The sequence below is a fragment of the Aythya fuligula genome, chromosome 7 (genome assembly GCF_009819795.1).
Source record: "Aythya fuligula isolate bAytFul2 chromosome 7, bAytFul2.pri, whole genome shotgun sequence".
Classification (NCBI taxonomy): domain Eukaryota; kingdom Metazoa; phylum Chordata; class Aves; order Anseriformes; family Anatidae; genus Aythya; species Aythya fuligula.
The window spans coordinates 15,581,729-15,604,249 of record NC_045565.1 but is presented as its reverse complement, the minus strand read 5'-3'; the positions used below and the strand labels follow the sequence as shown (position 1 = coordinate 15,604,249).

At 36.0% G+C, this 22,521-nt stretch overlaps 1 protein-coding gene across 2 annotated transcripts in view; it reads left to right on the top strand.

The window, feature by feature from the left end:
* Window positions 1-22,521, top strand: part of ADK (adenosine kinase) — a 278,657-nt gene that overhangs the window by 195,794 nt on the left and 60,342 nt on the right. For both annotated transcript variants that reach the window (XM_032190900.1, XM_032190901.1), the window contains exon 7: window positions 3,390-3,560. In XM_032190900.1, coding sequence (XP_032046791.1) covers window positions 3,390-3,560 — 171 coding nt within the window. The remainder of the gene's footprint in view (window positions 1-3,389; window positions 3,561-22,521) is intronic.

Genomic DNA, 22,521 nt, shown 5'->3' with positions numbered 1-22,521 from the left:
ATTATCATGTACTTGTACGTACTGCATTATTTCACAAACATAAATACATGCACAATAATTTCATTTCTAATATAAATGCAAGCTAAGTTTCCCAGGCTATTGGAATTTCTGTATATTAAGCAATTGACTCATCTTTTGCTTTCAAGCATTTTTGTTACTATTTTAATAATCCTTTGGTTTTGAGGGTAAAACGGTTCCCAAAACCCTCAGGAGTAAGCAGAGGTGTGTAGATGGATATATAATATTTTTGATCATCCTCTTAATCTTCTTGTTAGTGGGGATAGAACTTCATTGTGAACTACAAATTCTTCTAAATTAGTGGTCTTTGTCTTGTGTTTTGGGATACTTGGAACTGTCAGTAAAGAATCCACAAATGTGGAGGAGAGAGAGGTGAGATCACATGTACTATCCAACAGTCTGCCCAAGGAAAATCTTCAAGGAAGAAAAAAAATAAGAACAGCTTAAGAAATCAAACAAAGGTGTAAACCCAACCTTTAGTCCTCCAACTTCTGAATTGTCCTTATTTGACATAAGAAAACCTTGCTGTCCTGTCCCAGAAGTGACACATGGAAATGCTTATTCTCACACTCAAAGCTAGTGTTGGCTAACAGTTAATTTCTGGACGAGGTGGGAGCAGTTGACTTGCACATTCCTTTTTATACATTTGGCTGGACAAAAAGCAGTGGCAGCTGCAAGAACACGAAGGCTGTGGTTCTGAGGAAGATATGGAGTGACATTTTTTTGTTGTGAATCTCAGTGAGGCATAAGAAAACCTGTTTATTTTGGAGGAGTTCATTCCTGTTCAAAATTGTAGCATGCTGCAGTAGAGTGGTCTGTGGCTTATCTAGTTTTAGTTCAAACAACAAAAGCTGGGTTCGTGTAACAGTAACGCTGGCCATAGCTGTAATTGGAGTTCCACTGAAAATAGAGTCAAACTCCATTTAAATACTTTCAGGGGGTGAGGGGAATATCTAATTTGCTTTCTTTAAACCAAGATCTGTTCAGTTCAGACTTTGTACATTTTCTCCCTGCTTTATTAATTCCATTGTGTGAATTGTACTGCTACAACTTTTTTGTTTTATTTCTACAACATTTGTTTGAAAAGAACTGTTATACTTGGCAAAGTTGTAGTGTGTTCTCACATATACAACTCTTAATTTCTGTATTTTAGTATCAAATAACTATTTAAATAAAAATATAAAATGAAAAGTTTGTGGAAGACTGAAATCAAATGGCAGAAATGAGCTTTAGGAAACCCCGAAGACAGAGCTGTAGTTCTGAGAGAGTTCTAGCCCTCCACTTTGCAGGATCTGAAAAAGCAAGCTCTACTATCTGCATCTCAGTACTTTTATGTTGCCTTTCCAAAGGAAAATGGAGTTGGATGCAGGCCTGAGTTAGATCTCACGGGGATAGTGTTCTGTACCTTAAATTACAATCAGATGTATTTCAGTTCAGATGAAGTTTTCAGCCTAAAATTGGTAAGAAGCCTAATTATTTGACCAGGTTACTATTTACACAGACCACTGTATAGCAATCTGTGATTTATCCACAGCTGGCAACATGTTAACCTTGAAAGGTTTTTATTTTGTGTTTGGAATAGTATTTAAATATCCAACTCTGTTCATTAAATGAAAAACTGAAAGATGGTAGAGATTGCTATGGAGACAAGATGTTATATAAACTGTTCATTTTAATTCTTCAGAATGTAAAAATAGCAAAGAAGCTTGGATGTTTACAGGCTTCCAGTCGTTCAAGGTACTGAGTAACTCCATAAGATGCAAAGCATTCTTATGCCCTTTGGACTTTTATTGTCTTTCAAAATCTGGGCATGATTTGCTACAAGCAATCCTGCATTCACTAGACTGGAAAGCATGGGGTAGGGAGAAATAAACAAGAGACTTTCTAAGTAGTCTTTAACCTGTAGACTTTTTATTATATTATTTTTCCAGCAGTATGATGCCTAAGATGATCAGCTAGCTGAAGTAGACAGGAGAAAAATATAGATATGCTATGATCCAATGACAGAATAATATGGTTAAAACCTGGAAAATACAATTGTTTCACTGTTGTACCTTTAAGAGTGGCAGTGTTACAGATAGAACTGAAATGGGGTTTTATTTGTGTGACCCCCCAAAAAAAAGATTGCTGTGTACTGTGACATTTTCTCTGGCCTTAAATTTAACGCTTGCTGCTCTTTCTTGAGAATGATTGTTATTCAGTGAGTTTTGAGAACAGTTCATAAAATTGCTTTTAGAATCATAGAAATGTTTGTTTAATTAGTGTAAAGACCAAGCCATTGTCTAATTAATAGAGTAGTGAAACTAGGGAATCTTTACATAATGCCCAGAACACATGCAGAAAAACATTGCCTATCAGGGTTGGAGGTAAGTGTGTGCAAGGCTAAATTCAAACTGTCATCCTTGAGCTGATCTGTGTACGGGGTTGAAATCACCATTCACAATTTCATAGACAAATTCAGTTCTGTTCATTCTCTGTTTCATTTTTTGATTCTTGGTATTTATGTGTGATAATATTCAGCTTGGGGGAGAAGAGATCTTGAATAATCATTTCCCTAGATCTGTTAGCAACCAAGAACTTTAATATTAAAGAATGAAGGACAATACTCTAGGGGAGGTGATAAACTATATTGTTACATTTTTTAAAGATGTGGTATAATGGAAAAGAATTCAGTATCTTTTGCGTAAATACTGTAGCTGGATGTCCCATTGAGACTGGAGTCCACTGCTGTGTCAGCCGAGGGGCGAGAACTGCAGGTCTGCTCAGTTCTGATAGCTGACAGCATCGCAGTCTCCCTTCCTGTGAGCACCTGTATCCCTTTATGGAGTCTGTGGTCGTAGGCAAATGGGCAGAAATGTGAAAAGCGATAGGTTTTTCCTATAGGATAATTACAACTACTACAGTGACACCATGCTCAACAGATTTGTTATAAACAAGGTAGTAATTTCTCAGGCAAGGGATTTCATTCATCTTTTAGCTATGTGTAAGCCATCTTATTGGACATTGGAATTAAGCAGTGCAGTCTGATTGACTGTCGTTCTATAAAGGGCCATTTAGAACTATAATGTAGCACCTTTTAAAATACAAACACTAGTCTTGGCTGCCATGGAAAAGGAAACAACATACAGTGCAGTAGTAGTGGGTTATGTTTAATTCTGGAGTGTTGTCATTCTCAGCATATGCAGATTCTTTGTCACTTCTGTAATTTCTTAATGGAAAGGCAGCATTTAGACAGTTTTTTGTTTGATTTTAAATCTGTGCATATATATGACAGAAAAGTTGGGTTGGAGAGACGTTATAGAAGCAGCATACTTAATGTGGTTCCTGATTTGAAACTATTAAAAATCATTTGTTTTTTCTGGTGCTTGCAGGGATTCTTCCTGACGGTTTCACCAGAAGCAATATTAAAAGTGGCTACTCAAGCTTCTGCAAACAACAAGATCTTCAGCTTGAATCTTTCTGCACCATTTATTAGCCAGTTCTACAAAGAGCCTATGATGAAAGTCATGCCCTATGTTGACGTCCTTTTTGGAAACGAGACGGTGAGTCTTAACAAAGTATTTGCATCTCTTGCACCTGCTTGGTTGTGTCTAGAAGCCGGCTTTTTGGTTTTCCTTCACATAGAAAGTCACCATCTGAGGTGTCAATAGAGAATGAAATGTGCAGTCACTGGACTGTGAAATTTCCATTGATGCCAAACGTGTAACTTGACCCGTCAGAGGTTTGCAACTTGCTTGTTTTAGTGTGGCAACACATGAACAAGTTACTCTAGATTAAAAGAGGAAATGTCCAACACATTGGCTGTTTCCTAATAGCTGCCCGTATACATGATGTACTCACTCAGCAGGTAAATCTCTGCTGGAAGAAAAAAATATGAAGGGCCACTGCAGAGCTGCTGAAGTGCTGTAACTTGTTTCCATACACATACTCCTATTCTTGATAGCATTTTCTGTGATGAAGTAGAATCTTTGGGGAGAAGTGGTAGGAGAAAGCTAAAAAACATTTAATTGGTTTAGAAGGCTCTCATTGATTTTTATGGTAGATAGACTGGTGGTCCATCTAAGGAAGGCTTATCTTTGCTGTGCAACAGTTGGGAAACAGATTGCATGAAATTCTGCCTGGAAGTCCATGGTAATAGACCAGCTGAATTCAGATTTCACTCATTGTAGTGCTATCACTTTTTGATTTTTTCCACTTCAGAAAGTGCTTTTAAAAATTAGTTTGTTCTGCACAAAATGGTTAAGTAAACAAATAAATCTTAGAAAGTGTGATATACCTAAATGAAGTGTTGGCATGTCTCTCAAGATAACTACGTTAGTACTGGAAAATTATGGAAAAGTTACTCATTCCTGTTAGTGGTTATTCCTGATTGTGACACAGAGAGTTCCACCAACACAAATCAATTTTTACACTGTTTCTGCATCTACACATTAGGGGCTAGCATTATTACAAATACAGTACCTAAAGAAGTATTTTTAAAATGGAGAATATGGCAATGTTTTTAGATGCAGTAGGATAAGAAAAAAACAAAAACAAAAAACTGTAGCTAGCAATATGGAAGTGGTATTTTCTGGACATTTTGCTGCTATTGCCAATTTTTGCTTTAATTCAGTCTTCTGCAATACAGTCCTTACAAAGGTGCTACTGAGCATTTGGATTTCATAGTAGTGTATTCTAAAGAGAAAAAAAAAAGTCAGGTCTCACAAATTAGGTAGACCAAGTCTAGTCAATGTTTGGGTGGGAGAGGTTCAGAGTAACTTCTGGGATTAAATATTGCTGGTGTTCTATATAGATATTGTCCCATTCACCTATTGGGAGAATTCATATCACAGGAGTTCGTAAGGTACTGTTTCTCAGAAGATAAAACACAGATTGGTACTACTTGTATATTTGCATGCTTTGTAAGCAATAGTCCACTATACTGGCAACATTCCAGTTTTGCAAATTATATTCAGTCTACCTTAATTTCCCCTGACATTTCAGTTTGCTATGGTGTTTTTCACCTGCTGTCATAAAATACTGTGTAGGATTATTGTGCATATTAAAGTGTGAAATATTCCCTGCATTTTCTTTGTATAATTTCTGAAGCATCCTGTTGTCTTTCAGGGTAAAAGACACTATTTAAGCTTAAGTGACCATCCTTGGACTTGTCTGTACCATGTGTAAACACTCTGGAGTACCAGCCTCTCATGCTATACTTTTGTAATCAGTTGAAACCCTGGTCATCTTTTAGTATCTGTTTTCCACTATATAAGCTGGACATTGCTACTTCTGAGTTGTTGAAATCATATTCACAGTGGTTTATTCTCTTGTCGTTCTGTGTGACTTGAAACCACACTCTTGGCATGGTATACTTCCAGTTTATAGTAGCTGCTGTATCTTGTAATTGTCAGTCTTCCTGCTCTCTGCATATGGTTTGTGGTAAAGAATAGTTACAAAACTCAAGAGAAGCTTACTCTGACATGTTCTGCATTCTGGTAGCTTCCTTCTTTGTTTATTGTTCCTACATTTATTTCATCTGCAAGTACATTCAGGACTTTGTGTTTATGTATGCCTTGATGGGGAACGAACCTCCCCAGCTAGTCAACACCAAAATTTTGCCCATTTACTGTGATTTCCTTTTACTTTTTGCTGTTTTCCATCAGTTTTGCTAGTTTAGTTAAATCCTTAAAGTGCGTAAGTTAACACATACACAAGACATACAGAGTTGTGTCGTTGTTTTTTATTAGTACAAACAATAGACTCAGACATGGTTTTTATTCTTCTCTATGTTTATCTTCACTCCACATTATAGACCAATACAATTTGATTGTTAATCACTGAGCTGTTTGTTTTTTTTTTAGAGTAATACAAAAAACATCCAAGAACAGCAAAATTCCAAATTACTGCCATTCCTAAACTAAAAACAATTGGCGAAGTGATTTTAAATTACATCTTCTACTTAAAAATTTACATCTGAATGGAGATTGGTTATTTCAAGTTTCAGCCAGATGGTAATTAAAATGGGCAAGTTACAAACCTCTTAGAATAAATGTTCTAGTTCAGAATGTAAATGCCAGCATACCCTTAACTGTGATGGAGACATTGAATGCTATGATAACAACTCAATACATTTATCAGTTTCAGCATTAGCTCAATGACCAGTGGTGTTTTGATCATTGCTTTAAAACCCTTTTACGACTAGCCAAACATCTTGCATTGGATTTTGATACTTATTAACTGTACTTCATGTAATAAATTTAGTACAGAACATTCAGAATAGGAATAATTACATGTTCATTGCTGCTAACCAATTAGGGCCATTCTGCAGTTATTATCTAGCAATACATGACTGGAGAACTTGATTATTGTCATTGCTTTTAATTTTTATTAAATTAAGTTTTTTTTAATAGTGTCATTTTGCAAATGATTCTTAGCAATAATACCTTCCAAGCTACCATAATCACTGGATAATTAACCTGCCAGGATTAAGCACACTCTACTTTGCCTCAGGATGCTTAACTCTCAAATAAGGTCAATTATCTCCTGATGATAACTGCTTTGTCACAAGTTGCTGCTTAATTCATCTGTAGAAGCTCACCTTAGAATACATATTTTACAACTCAGAGTAACTTACAGTAACTGAATGGTCAAAGGAGTGAAAGCCTTTCAAATTACATCCCTACATAAAATTGTGCCATGTTTCCTATGCAGCAATTACCAGGCAAGTAGAGGAGACAAAATTTGCATCTATTTCTTTTCTAGACCACTTTTTCAGTTAGGGCTAAAACTTACTGTCTCTGATGCACTTTGCAACAGGGTCAACCCAGGAAGCACCACTTCTGTGCTACTTTATTTTCATCAGAGAACCCATAGAGAAGTAAGTAATGGCCACAGGAACATGCACTCCTATTTTTAGTCTCCCCAAAAGATGTGAGTTACAGTAGCTTTTCTTCAGGGAAGGGACTACTTCTGGTGGGAAAGGTTCTGTGCTGTGGAACATGTAGCTGGGGATAGCAGTTTCTTTCCTTTGGAGTTCTTCAGAATTCAAGGGACTCTACAAAGCTTTCATATGATTCATCCCCACATATGGCAGTCATTCATGACTCAGAGAGGAATATTTATTAATATATTGATGTGGTAAAGATCTTCTGGGTTGTCTTCCTACATGCAGGCAGGATATCACTGAGAAATTTTAGAATTTAGAAACTTCAGAATTACAGACATGCTGAGGTCCTCATCTACTGCTTTGTAATTAAAAAAAAAAAAAAAAAAAAACGTAATATAGCTTGTATGTAGTGTGCAACAATCAGTAAAAGTTAAGGAGGGTATGGAAAATAGAAATCATGGAATTTTTTTTAAGCAGTGGAATAAACAAAAATAATATCACAAATCTTGGAAATGAGATCTTCCTCTCTAGTGTAAAGAGCTGTTACTTCTAAACACACAGTCTCTGAACAAATTAATTACAGGATTGTAAACTGAATTCTGGAAAGACAGATGCTTCTGCTAGCTGCTTGGGAAATTGATGCTGGTGTGACAGCAAACGTGCTGAAAAGAGAAAGTTGTGTGCAAGACATCTATGTTTTAGCAAGCAATGACAATAGCTTTAGTAATGATTCTGGAATTATGAATCCTGATCTTTAAAAAGATGGGGGCCTTTGTATGCAATAAGATATCAGGCAGCTCTTGTCATCATTTCAGTTTATAATTACACTGAAATGGCACATTTTGTTACATTAATTTAAAATGCTTTCAAGTGAGGCATCAAATACTAACATAAACATCCCTACAAATATATGTGGTTTAAATATAGTCTTTGTGAACCTTTATAAGCCTTTATAAAGGCAAGTCTCCTTAATGACATGGGAAATTCACTTTAATGGCTGATTAACAGTCATTAAAACTGATAAACACTTTAAAACAGGTAACAATGGTTAACATTCTCCCAATTTGATCTTGCAGTCTGTAGGCTTGTGCTTTTCTTAACTGTAGGAGTGAATGGATTTCTCTGGCATAAAACTGTTTTCAACACTCTGGGATTTACACCTAAATGACAGTTTCCAAATAAATTAGTCTATTCCCTTCATGTAACTTATAACGCATGTTTGTAAACAACTTTCACTGCACATACTTTGGTAAATAACATTACCATATGACATTTGGGCAAAACTCAGTCCTATCTATAAACTTTGCTGGATTATCACCCGGGACAGGATTGGATTAGAAATCCACCCACAGCTCACAAGAACGAGATGTAATAGCCTTCGTAAGGTAAACGAGCTGCATGGTGATTCTTTTTAAAACTGATGTGCATTTACAATGGTGTAATTGAATTGATCTGAATTTACACCAATCTAATTGCTGCTGTTCATGCACCTAGCAGATCCTTTACCACGCTGACTGCACGCCTTTTCAAACTGGTGAAGTGTCTGTTTCCGAGGAAATGATTAAGAGATGAGAGACAGGAGAAAATCAGGTGGCAGGTATAATTTGGTATGTGGAGGAAGGGAAATACAGTTTGACTTTTGATGAGTGAGGAAGGGGAAGCAAACGTTTCAATCTGTTCTTCCATATCAGGCAGAACCAAGGAGAGAGGAATATAGCAAAGGATGGCTGGTCGTGTCATAAATATCACAAAGTTGTTTCTGTAATTAATTTCAAGTAAGCATTTACAATTATTTTTAAATGTTTGAAATTATCCAGTAGAAGGCAAACACTAAATTGCGTTTGGATTGAAACTATGCATCTCAAGGAGGCTCATTTTACTGAACCTGCATGCATTTAAAGAGCTCTTAAGATACCTTAATTCTTTAATTCTTCATCTTTCAGAAATTGATGGATATTGAGGAGTTACTTTCAGCCAGTGGTTGTTTGTAAGCTATCTTCCTTATGAATTCCACCTTTACATTCAGGTTCTAAATCATTTTCCATTCTGATTTAAGTTTTCAGAAATATTAATCATCTTAAATGAATTAAGTTGAGTGTCAATGTTTTGCATTTCAATATATATGTCAGTACTTTCCATTTCATTATGCTTTCAGAGGTTTTCAGAAACTTGCCCCACTGGTGAGGGTAATTATCTTCATTTCATAGTCTGAGTGAGACAGTGACACTTGCACATTCCCTTACAGGGAGTTTGCAGTTCAGTTAAAAACCATAGTCAGATATTCTGACCCAGTTTATTAAATCCACATGGGAAAAAATTTTGTAAGGAGACATCTCATCTTCTCTTCTGTTTTAGCAGGTAGAGGTTTTTAAGGTCAACTGCTGGTTGTGTTTGCTTTTCTAAACTGCTGTAAACAGATGGAGATTTCTTTTTATAAATCCTACATTCGAGACTACTGCACAGTCTTTGGAGGGAGTCTGAGATTTAAAAATTGTAATTTGGAATGGAGGAAAAATAAATAGCATTTTTCTTTGCTGTCTTTGTAGAATTTTGACACTTATTCCTGGTGTAGATATTTCTTTTTCAATTATAGGAAAGCTCTGGCATTGTAATATTGCTGCTTAATTCACAGAATTAAGTATGCCAATACTTTCTCAGTACTAGAATATCTAATAAACTGTGGCCAACTGAAAAATGAGAGGGTCTCTAGCACAAGGGAGGTTGATAATGTCAGTGGCATGCTGTAAAGATGTGCTCTGGGAAGGATGCTGAAACAGCCCAAGGCTATTTCAGCTGCAGACACTGAATCTGCTTCTCCCTCTCTTTTCCCCACCCCTGCCTTGTGAACTGCAGTGGCTCTCTAAGATGAAATGCTTTTAAATCATTTCCCAACCTTGCAACCATCATTGATAAAAGCCCTGTTATTTGAAATGATATGAATCACTGTGGAGTTAATCATACCTTATACAACAACATATTTTGTAGTGATTCATTCAGTTTCAATTAATCATCTTATTTATCTACATTGTCTCAGCTGCTGCACTGAAATTCATGAGTAATAAGCAAGTAATTATTTTAGTGTAGTTTACCTAGTACATTATGAATGAAAGAAAAATTGAGAGCCAAGTATTTAAATTGATATTTAGTGCTGCTTTCAGCTAATGTCTAGCTATTTAAGTAATTTAGGAATCCTATCTCAAAAATGGCTTTCTTTTTTCCTGTTATGGAAAACAAACAGGTATTTAGAAGAGAAGTATGTACTTTACAACAGGCTTCACTTCTTGAAACCAGAAATATTTTCTGGTAGTCTCAGAATGCTTAGGGATATTTATCCTTCCTTATGCTATGCAGTGTTGAGACACTTGTAAGATTACGAATACTGTACAGAATGCAGATCAAGACCGAACACGTCCTGTGACAAGGGAAGGCAGATTTCACCATATTTCAGCAGCTTGTGTTTTACTGCCGATGATTGATAACCCTTTTCACTTTGTAGCGCTTCCCAGAGCGTCTCATAACACTTCATAAACATTAAAGCTTAGAATAAACCAAGAAGGTGGGTGTGTAGTCTTGTCTCTGTTTTACAGGTGGACAATTGAGAGGTTACTTGCCCAAGGTCATACAGCAAGTCAATAGTAGAGCCAGGAACAAGCAATATAGAGTTCTAACTTTTTTCTTCTGATAGTATCCTGAATTGTTGTCAGCTGATGAATATATTTAGGAAAAAATTCACCTGTTAAAGACCTGCCAGGATTTGGCTTTCAGTTTGTAGAGTACAACTGACATACATCTCTGAAAGCTTTTTAAAGGGGAAATGCGTATATTTTCAATAATCACAATAATAGGGCAAAAAGCAAGTATGTAATATAAGAGCTGCAAAAATAAAGGTATGAATAAAATTTAGTATTACCATTGATAAGGAGTAGAAGAATAAAGACAGAAATATTCATAAAAACTTCTTTAAATCAGTACCAATTCAGAAGAGTTCAATTTCACAGGGATATTTGCAGATAACTTAGCAAGTAAAGTATTTTTAATTTCTATAAAAGGCATTTGGATCCAAAATATACTGGATTTTGTTTTCTAACCCATCTGAGGTCTGTTCTGCGACTCCACATTTCAAGGCCATTTTGGAGTGGATGCAGCCAGTTTGCAATTCAGAGCATTGTTAGGTCACGCTAAAGCCTCTTACGTCAACAAAGAATCATTGAGATGTACGGTGGGTTGTAGGGCTGCATTTAAGATGCCATTCCATGTTATGCTTGATCCTATCTGGATGTCAGCAGATGCAGAAAGGGTTGATCTCTCTCACCTGCCCATACTCACTCCCTCACCAACCTTAACATGATCATTAGATCCAACTAGATGAGAGATTAATAAATGTTGGTGCAGAGGACTTTGAAGGAGAGAGCTTGATAACCTCTCTGTTTTGTCTGATCTAACCAGTCTGTAACGTTAGTCTGTAATGTCTTCCAAGAAAGACAGCAAAGAAACACAGCATTATCTGACTTAAAGATTTGATTTTTGCAGTATAGTATTTACAGCAGTATTCTTTTTAATCCTGACTTAATGTTATATATGCAGCCACTCAATATAGTTTTATCTACAGGTATTTGGTTGAATCTTATTATACATGGATAAGTTGAGGTATAGCTATAAAGTTCTTGGACAGAGGTTATTACATAAAAGAACTTGTATTTGCCTAAGGACTATGTATTGATGCTTTCTGTGTTTACAAATTTGAGTCTGAGCAAAGAGTACTTGAAAGAGAATAAAAGGAAAGAATAGTCAAGGAGACAGCCGTGACTATGTATCCTTCTTTGTTCAAAACCCTGTGATCGTGTATTGTTGGGAGGTCTGGAGGCTGCTCTAAACTCAGTCTTGCTTTTAAATTATTCTTTAAGGAAGAGTGCTTTTAGCTGGAAAATGACTCTGTGCCTTGTCCTAGTGGTATGACAAGCACAAGAACCAGGTATGCTGATTAAATACAAATGGTGTATTCTTTCATGCTAAAATCTCAATGTGTCAAATCTCCTTTTGCTGCTATAATCACAAAAGGATCAAAAAGCAGGAGCACTTTCAGCCTTAGGTTTCCCACAGGTGTTTTCTACTGTATGTAGTATTCCTTCAGGCAACTTAAAACTCACTTTTAAAATAACTTTAATTTTTATGATAATGCAGATTATCTTTATAATTTAATATTGCAATTTATATGCTCAGGTTCACTGACAGATTAATACTCTACTGTCTGGAACATCCTACATCACAGGAAAACACCGCATTACATCTAGAATTTAAGTTGCAAAAATACGGTGGAGTACAATACAAAAATACTTGTAGCATGGACAGAGTTGATGAAACTCAGTAACTCAGCTTACATTTCTGTAAGCTTTTTTTTTTTTTTTTTTTTTTGAGTGTGAGATGGAAGGCTAAATAATTCACCTCTGCCTCATTAGCTGAAGAAGCTAAAAGTCATATAGTACATGAAGTGAAAACCACCCTGGTTTTACAAACTACTTTCTTAGACAGATCTCTGAAGAACTGAATTATTTTCTGTCAGAAACTTCTGGCTGAGGCTTAAGTAATAGTTTTTTTTTTAAGCCAAAACAGTCAAGATTGCCAATAATTGTATATTTCTTATTTTTGAGATACACATGGTGAAACCTAATACAGTAATGTTTTTAGCATCATAACTATAATGGGAGCTCTACTTTTACTAATTATGTATAAAATTATATGAGTACTCCCAGAAGTTGATCCTCATGTTTCCCAAGTGTTACGTAAGATAATCTGATATTTTCAAATTTTTAAGCTTTATCTATTTACGTCTCACTTTCTCAAATGCACAGTGGGGACAGCATCCCATCTTGCTGAGTTACAAAGTTAATTGTAAAAGAACAGTGAGTATTGCAGAAATATCCAGGAGATCATTTGGAAAATAATGTTTCCAGTGAAAAATTAGTATGTTGGATATAAGTATATAAGTCACTATGGTTCAGTAGTCCGCATATTAATCAAGGAGTTAGATGCCTATAAAAACAATATGAAATCATGTAATTTCAATTTTATCTTAAAAAATTCACTGTGAGTTCACCTTAAAGTTACACAGGCCTTTTGCTGGTGTTTGCTTACTCTGTGTGCTTGATGTTGCAAACTTTTCCATTCCTATGTCATGAGTTGTGCAGTATCTCTGCAGTTTCCAGAGGTTTTATGCACCACTATGACCTCTGGTGTCACCGGTAGTCATTAGAATGGCACCTTCATGCAGACTACAAAGTTCCTTGGAGAACTATTTAATACCACTCTTGGTATTACTCCTGTGGTTAGCCGTCATGTAACATCTGTTGCCTATCCAGCAGTGTAGACTTGTATACATAGCTAGTTTGACATTTCTGCAGGGAGAGATATTTTATAACCGGACGATAGGGCAAATCCTTACACTAATATTTTTTTCAAGAAAGTATGCAATAATAAAATAAGTGCAAAGAATAAAGATAAGTGCAATGTTCAGTCTGTATGAGAGTAAATTTTTCATTTAATTATTTTAATATTGAAGCTGCTTAAGAAAAATAGGTGCATGTGTAGTTGTACAAAAGCATGCTGAAACTGGATAAAAACAACTCTTTTTATTTTTTTTTTAAACTTTTATGAGGAAATAATCTTGAAAACAAATTTTGGGTGTTTAGGAATAGAATTGGCAATGTCTTTGTTGCATTAACATATTTTTCCATACTATTACATAGCACTTTTTTTCAAAGCTACTGTTTAAACCTCATTTCTTTTATGTTATCTTTCTGTATCAACACTTCAACTTGTTTATATAGCTCAAATAATATTTTTGTTCTGTCAAGAGAGTTTTAATCTGATTGCACAGCTATTCAGTAGTTACATTTTTTTTGACTTTCTTCACTGAAGAAGAGCAAAACCTAGACATTTAAACCCACTTTTTCTAATTTCTATCCAGTTATATAATCTTCTGTTACTAGGATTTCTACTGTTTGTAGATTTGATGGGAAGAAGTGTAACCCGTGGATGTTTTATCTAAGGCTATTGAAAAGGTGTTATGTATAAGTAAACAACATAAAAAGATTTTTCCTTCTTGCATTGATATTATACATAGACAGTATTTAGAACTTTCTTCTGCTAAACTGTTGTTTATTGATTAAAATCTATATTGTAATTTTGAATTAATTTAGGATTAAGATACCAGAGTTGTTAATAATGAGCATTTTTGTTATTTAAACCTCTTTATACAATTAAAACAGTTTGTAACTCCTATAGATGTGATTAAAAGGAATGTTGAGCGTGAAATTATGAAACAGACAATGGGTCATAAATATACCTAAGGGCTGCAAAAATATTTTATTGTTTTCTAAGTAGATTTTCAAGGAGTTTTCAAAAAAAATTCGGAAGCAAGCTTCCCGGAATTGGAAAATTTTCTAAAATTTCAGGGAATTGCAGGTATGTTCTTCTGTCAGTGCACCTGAAGATTTTCTTAAATTTTTAGTGGAAGAAGTATGACCTGTGTGGGTGGGCAGTCAGATGTTCTTAGCACACAGCATTTTGTATGTATGCCAGTTTGGGACAGCTATGATTAACATGCCTTTTTCCTCTCACTGGAATTTCTACTAGACCAGTAGATACATCTGTGAGCGGTCTTGGATACATACCAGTTTCAGACAAATGGATCAGTCAAGTTAAATTCTGTACATACAGTTGCCAAACACTATGCATTCGATTTGAACATCAAAGGAACTGCCAGATTTGGATAGAGCTGCATCTTGGTATAAGTGAATTATGATAATGAGCCAAACTACTGAATCTAACTGCTCAAAAAAACCCACTCATCATCTGGAACCAAATTTACTTCTCCTGGAATCTAATTTGGTGAAAAGAACTGAAGAAAGACATAGCCTCATGCTGCCAATTGTAGACTGTGTCTCAATGTGCATTATCGGAGAGGTAGGTGGGCAGATGCATGAGTATTCTAAAAGGTAGCACTGGTGGGAGGTGGACCTATTATTTAGAGTACACCATGGCATGAAAGCAATGAGGTAAGTCATCCCAAAGTTATTTTTTCATGTAATGTAATGAGATTAAGAATTATAAGGTGTGTTTTCTTCTTTCTTGTAACAGACTTAATTCAAAGCATACCTATTCATTTTGCACCACCTCTAATAGAGTTGTTTTTGTAGGAAGTTAGATGTCAATTAATTCTTTCTAATCAACTTTCACCTCTGCTATTCTTAAGTAAGGGTTTATCTTTTTTGTTAGTTGGAACTTAAAAGTGCATTGTATAGAATACTGCAACATAAATTAACAGAAGTTTGTTACTTCAGAAGGCATTTGGACAGATTTAAAGTGAGAGAAGAATATCTAATAGGTTAGCAAGGAATGTTATCATACCAGGAAGATGTTTAATTCAGGAGTAAATTACAGAGACATTCTTTTGGCTGTTATTCAAGGTAACAATTTCTAGAATAGTATTTGGTGTTATTAAACACATAGCAAACCTCCTAATTTTTCTATTTTAAAATATATGCATTCAGTGTATATATTTAATAATGATCTTTAATGTTATATGGATGCAGAAAATTGGATAACTAGACAATATGGCTGTCCACAGTAAATAGCATTTAACTTTCACTTTTCACAGTAATAGCCAACTCTTTAATGAGAACTTAAAAGAAACTGAACTTTTCTGTAAATATTTCATTACAAGTTTTCTTTCAACTTTCTTTCCAACATAGAAGCTGAGATTTTTTCCAAAGACAGGGTCCTGATCTAGATAGATAGTTGATTTAATTCATTCATTTTGGCCACTACAGTGGTCCTTGAGCAAAGATAGTTCTTTCAAGAAGAGATTACCCAGATAATTAGAACTCTCTCATTTTACAATTTATGCCACATGTGGAAAGTTTTTTAATGATTTTTTTTTTAATTAGATTTGAACAACTGTTTTCAGTGCTACTGTTTGTTCATCTGTTAATAAGACCTCTTGCAATAAATTCTTGTTCAGGATAATGAGTAAGAAAAATTATACTTCATGTAGATAAAATTCCCAAGAGTAAATTTGAAATGTATCCAACTTGCTGTGCAAATTGTTTGAAATGTAACTAATTTTGTCTATACTAATCTGCCCAAACCATATTACTAATTTAAATCGAGATCATAATGTGCAGTGATATTTACCTTTTCATAACATTTCCTTAAGTACGTAGTTTTTTCTTTTACTTATTTCTTACATTCCATTTTTCTGAAGTCAAACACGTCATGCCCAGCAACAACCTGAGATGTAAATTGGGTATAACTATGCAATGTTTTCCTATTTTAGTTCCACATTTTACAAACACTTCCATGGATCTTATGTTGCCTGTCTCAGCTATGTGGAAAGTATAACAAGGTCTTCAGTAGTACTTATTACTGAGCATAGTTACTATTCTCTCTCAACACAGACAGCTTCTATGCTCCGAACTACCCCAAGTAGCCATCTTTCTGTAATAAGCTGTCTCCTGAAAACCCTTTCCATCTTCCTACTCACAATAATCTCCCTGCAAATATGAAATGCCTCCCCATTATTATACTGACTAGGGGCATAAGGCATTCAGTGTTCAGGCCCACATCAATATCTTTGGTCCTTGGATGGCTGTAAATGGAAGACTGACAATATTGGAGAGGGGAGATCCCCAGCTTGCCAGCAAGACACACCGAACTTACTGCCTGCCCTTGAAGGCTTCCAGGATATTAAGCCTTACGTATGAGTTTGCCATTTATCAGAAGCTATTATGGGATAACCTTAAAAATTTTTGAAAACATTTTCCTCTGAGCCTCATACAACTTCCTGGCTTTATAGACAAAGCCCTATGAAAAATGGTATCAATAATTTTTTTTTTTAATTCTCTAAAATATTTCTAAGTTTTCCTGTGAAACACGTCATATACAGAATATATCATGAGTTGACATGGTAAAATGATTACATGGATCCTTTTCTAAGGCAACTTGCATTACTTGGCAGTGAATTGACCATTTGAGTAATATGTACATGTACATCCCAAGATAGCTATTCTAAGAAAGTATCATGTTTTTTTTTGTTGTTGGTTTTTTTTTTCATGCCTATCTCTTACCCTTACTATTACAGCAGTTAACTTTATAAAAGGTGTTTGGAGTACTATACACTATACAAAACAGAGTAAGAGGCATATGCTGTTCAAAGAAACTTACATTTCAAATAGAGATAACACAAAAAAAAATAGACAAGAAAGGACTGGAGAGAGGTGAAATGTCATAACAATGATGATACACTCGATTGGTGTCATTGTCAAAAGTAGCAGCTAAGGTTTCTGCCCGATAGTCTCATATATCAGTTTTTAAAAGAAATGCAATTAATGGAAAAGAAAAAGGCAATGATTATGCTAAGTCTGAATATACAAGATGCTTCATTATGGCTTTTCTTCAGTAATTCTTTTTCATCTTTATTTTTTGCTCTTCAGTCTTAAATATCATAAAAGCAGTCAAAATTTTGAATATTTAAGAAAGCAGTATGGAAGATTAACTGTTCTCCATTTACTGACCGTTGCTTGGAACCAAAAAAAGTCTTGTATTTTTGCAAGCATAGTAAGTTACACTGTTTTTCTTTAAACTTTAGGGTATGAATTATATTCCTATAATGACAGCTGCAGGGTGGAATGTTTTAACACACTGGAGTGAGATATATCTTGGACACATTCTTGGTATCTTAAGTTCAACATGCTCCATATGGTGCCACTGAGCCAGTGATTTTGAAGAAAACAGTCAAAGACTGCTGAAACAGCGTAAAATACAAATTAGTCTTCGCTATATAAGTAAAAATTCACTGTCAATCTTTTCAGCTTTCTGCATGAATACTTCCAGCAACTTTTAATAGTAGTCTGCATGTTTTAAAACAACTTCAATTCTAGTAGAAGAGAGTAAAAGATTGTGTGTTAAGAATGCATACTCATTTTTAACTGTGTTATGCCTAAGTCTTGTGCAAAATTGCAATGGAAAAGGATGTTTGGCTTGTCTGTATTGTCACTTTAGCACTTGTGTGTTGCAAGATTTGTGAGAATTAAGTTGCTCTTTGTTAACTTGGTCCTCTATCAGCACAGAAGAGCCATGAAATAGCTGTGTTTTAGGGAGGTGTCTTCACACTCCTACTATTAAGAATAGTAATAATAGGGTACCCTGTAGTAAAAGTACTTAATAACTATTGTTATGACTCAAATGTTTTAACATTTGTGCTACAGGATTAGCTGAGAATTAGACTTTCAGGATATGTGGGACTTTTTCATGTATGTTTTTGTTCATGGTATTACTACAGGTGGGAGTTAACATATAAGTAACTTGCTTGTCTATTTTTTATCTTAATGTGATTGATTTTTTTCAATATAAACTTAACCCTGAGTTTATACTCATGTTTATAGATTATAGAATTCGTACAGCATACTTGCAGTTTTTAATACTGAAGTTATTGGATCATGCCCTGAATTTAACTCTATGTTGAACTGATGTATCATAGAATCACAGAATATCCTGAGTTGCAAGGGACCCACAAGGGTAATTGAGTCCTACCTCTGGCTCCACACAGGAGTACCTAAAAATTAAACCATTTTCTGAGAGCAATGTCCAAATGCTTCTTGACCCCCAGCAGGCTCAGTGCCATGACCACTGCCCTGGGGAGCCTGTCCCAGTGCCCGACCACCCTCTGGGTGCAGAACCTTTCCCTAACCCCCAGCCTGACCCTCCCCTGTCCCAGCTCCATGCCGTCCCCTCGGGTCCTGTCGCTGTCCCCAGAGAGCAGAGCTCAGCGCCTGCCCCTCCGCTCCCCTCCCCTCGTGAGGGAGCTGCAGGCTGCCATGAGGCCTCCCCTCAGCCTGCTCTGCTCAGGGCTAACAAACCAAGGGACCTCAGCCACTCCTCGTATTGTCTTCCTTTCTGGACCCTTTCCCATCTTCATAGCTCTCCTTTGGACACTCTCTAGCAGTTTTATGTCCTTTTCATACTGTAGTGCCCAAAACACAGTACTCAAGGTAAGGCCACAGCAGCGCATAGGGAGACAATGACTTGCGTAGATTTTAGTCCTGGATTATTACTAGGGTTTGTGGTTTTTTTTTGTTTTGTTTGTATGTTTGTGTGTGGACTCCAAACAAGAAACCCAAGGAGCACACAGCTATGCAAAAATTGTCTTTCAAGTAGTATTGACCTTAAATCATTTTGTATTGATGTTTACTCCTTAGAACAGATTTATAAATATAAACAGAGCCACTGAGAGGGTTGTTGGGCACTGGAACCGGCTCCCCAGGAAACGGAGGATAAAAAAAAAGCCACAGTAAACCACCCTGTTAACCCATGCTTGTGTACCTTTCTTGTCAGCAGAGCAACATAATGAAATGAGAGTATTAATGATGAATCAGGCTCTTAAGGTGTTGATTTGCAGAGTTATATTAATGTAAGGTTGCACATCACAGACTGAGTTGATCTAGGAATTTACTACCACAGGAAGAGGGAGTCATTACGCCCTGGTCTACCCTTTTCAGACTTGTAGCTTCTGTGTCAGGTTCCCCCTGCACAGCAGAGCAAAGGCAGCAGAGATATGGGGAGTATTTTAAAGAACAGGCCCAAGAAGGTGTGGCCACATGGTCTTTAAAGAGGGATTTTGTTTGAGAGAGTTGCTCTCAAAGTAAAAACAAAACAAAACACAATGCTTGAGCTTCTTTCCCACTGATATTTTTTTTTGTAATCTATAAAACCATTAGGCAAAGACTGGCAGGTAAGAATTACCTCTAATGCTTTAGTAATCTCTTACTAGAGTTACCTGCCCTGCTGTGGTCCTGCTAGATTTAATTAGATAAATCATCAATAATTTGCTCAAATTTCCATCTTTAAATATAGCCCAAATGTCAAATTTCAAAAAAAAAAAATTGCTTACGTCATGTTTATTTAATCTTTTGGGATACAGCTTATGCTGACATCTGTGGTAAAGGACCCGGTTGCCAGTGGGCTTATAAATTAACTATCTGTAAACTAAGAAAGTAGGTTCAAAGCATTTTAGTTCCTCATACAGTATTTCTCATAGTAAACATAGGTCAAATCTCTTCTTTAAGTGAAAACTACAACTTAGAAATGGCTATAGAAACATGACCAGAACATCAGTGATATATTAAGGCAGATGTTTTTTCCTCATACATAAAATACAATTATCACCTTTTTTTTTTTCCTTTGCAGCAGCCTTAATCTGAGATACTTGTCCAGTCATTGGACATGCACTGGTATATGTTTGATGACTTACCCGTGGTGACTGTGTAGGCCTTCCAGTTTCTATGACCATCCTAATCCATTTTATATGATATAATTCAGCTGTCACAAAGCACTATCCCCTTTCTTTTAGGGAAGACCTCCTTCATATGAGTCTTCTAAGCCATGCAAGTAATCTAACCCAAGGAAATAATCCCAAGGGATCCACAGGACCTCATTAGTGCTTGTCTTCACTTTGTGACATGGGTAGACTGGGTTATATGGTCAGCAGCATTGCAGTCCTGGTCTAAATTGGAAGACATCTGTGCTTTCCTTCTCCGAGTATCAGTTCATCATCACTATGTGGCAGCTTGCGTTTACTGTTCCAAAATTAGTCTGTGTATGAAAAAAAAATAAAAATTGTACTTCTTTGCTCGGCTAGAGACAACAGGAGGACCTCCCTATGCCAAAGATTGTATGTGATGAAGAGCATGAAAGGAGAGCAAAACCCTTCTATCTGCTAAAGGAGGACAGTGTGCAGACTGGGCTTTCCTTAATTTCACATCTCTGCCATTGGTGGATTAGGTGAGGAGAAGAGGAAACAAAAGAGTAAGGGAAAGACTTGAGAGAAAAAGATGGAGCTTTCTACACAAAAATGGTTCTGCATTTGTCAGAGGTGGAGAAATAAGCTTACCCTTTCAAACTTTGCACAATGGATCAACCTTGCCTTGGTACATAAGAGCCCGGGTGTAGTTTTCTTCATCAAGCCGGAAGCTTGTTCATACTTGGCTATTTACAGGCCAATGAATTACTTCTCCAAAAAGTTCCTTTCTTGATAAATCAATCTGCTTGTGTGTTTGCACTATATTATGTAAGAAGAGCCTTGTCATCTTCCTGAAATAATAGGACATTGTGAGATACCAAGTATTTATGACCAGATTTAAGTACTTTAAAGGAAGCAAATTATTGCGGCTCCAGGGCAGCAGTAACTTACATAGTGACAACTTATACATGTTTTATGTACCTATTTACTTCAGTGTTCACTACAGAAATATAGTTACCATAGCAATGACCAAGTCACCAGATTTCTTTGCTAGTTCTGGAATACAGAATACTCATATGCCACCTGAACTGTGATTATTTCCTGCACAAGTACTAAAAGTAGAAGTTGAAGGTGTCACCTACTTCTCTAAACTAACAGTAACATATTGATTTACAGAACATTTTATGGTGAAAAGCAATTGGTGCAAGTGGATCTTTGTTTGCTAGCATCCCAGGTATTGTAAATCCTTTGCCACCAAACTGAAAGAAAAGCTTCACTGGCTCCTATCAGCAGAGACTCCACTAGTATATACTGAATCTTTCATCTTGTGTGGAAAGTTGGTACCTACTTTCAATATTCCAGGAAAATAATATGTGGTATTCAAGCAGATATTTTCTCTCATTTTAAGTTCAAACTTATAAATAAACCCACCTTTTGGCTATTTAATGCTACTTAAAATAGCATCACAAAAAGTTGTTGTTTTGTTTTTGTTTTCCCTACTTCTTGCTCTACTTTAGAAGTGATCTCATTTATTTAATGGCAAAACTGTTAAGAGTTTAGATGGTGATCTTGTATATCTTGGAGTACAACTCTCTAACACCGATAGAATAGGGAAGAAGCTAAGTACCAAAATTTCCCAAATCAGCATTATCCACTGGGGCAGTGGCAGGCTTCCACACTGACAGGTGAAAGCTCTTTTACCACGGATATAGACTTCTCCTTTCCTATAGCTGATTTGTGTTTTCTAATGTGTAGACAGTGCAAGATAACCTGAATGCATGTAGCAGTTGTGGGTATTTGAAGAAAAGCAGTCTGTTCACAGGAATTCAAGCTTAATCCCACATTTCAGTCATTCTAGTTTTACATGGAGTTGACTACACAGGAAAATTAACCTGAACTGAAATAGCACATTCTTAAGCAGAAAAACTTTAACTTGGATTTGTATTATGTGCATTTATGGACAGTCTTGTAGTGGAACAGTTCTTTGCCCCTGTTTGACTTACTTTGAAAATGTATTTAACTTAAGAGGAGAAGAGTACTGAATTACTGAACAAGCATATCAACACATGGAGAACAACCTGTGTGAAAATGAAAATGTAAAATTGATCTTCATTTAAGCAAGTCAACTGAGTATGACCACTTAGCTTCATGGTACTGAGTAGATTCGGTGGAAAACTTTGTCCACAAGGCCCCGTCTCTGTGTAGCTGATCATCTGTGTGATTGATTAGGTTGGTCACTCTGTCTCTACACTTTCACCACATGTTTTCATAGCCAGGAGTGTTCCAGCTATGATGTTAAAACTTAGAACTCTGTTTATACCTGTAGGAATAAGCTGGCCAG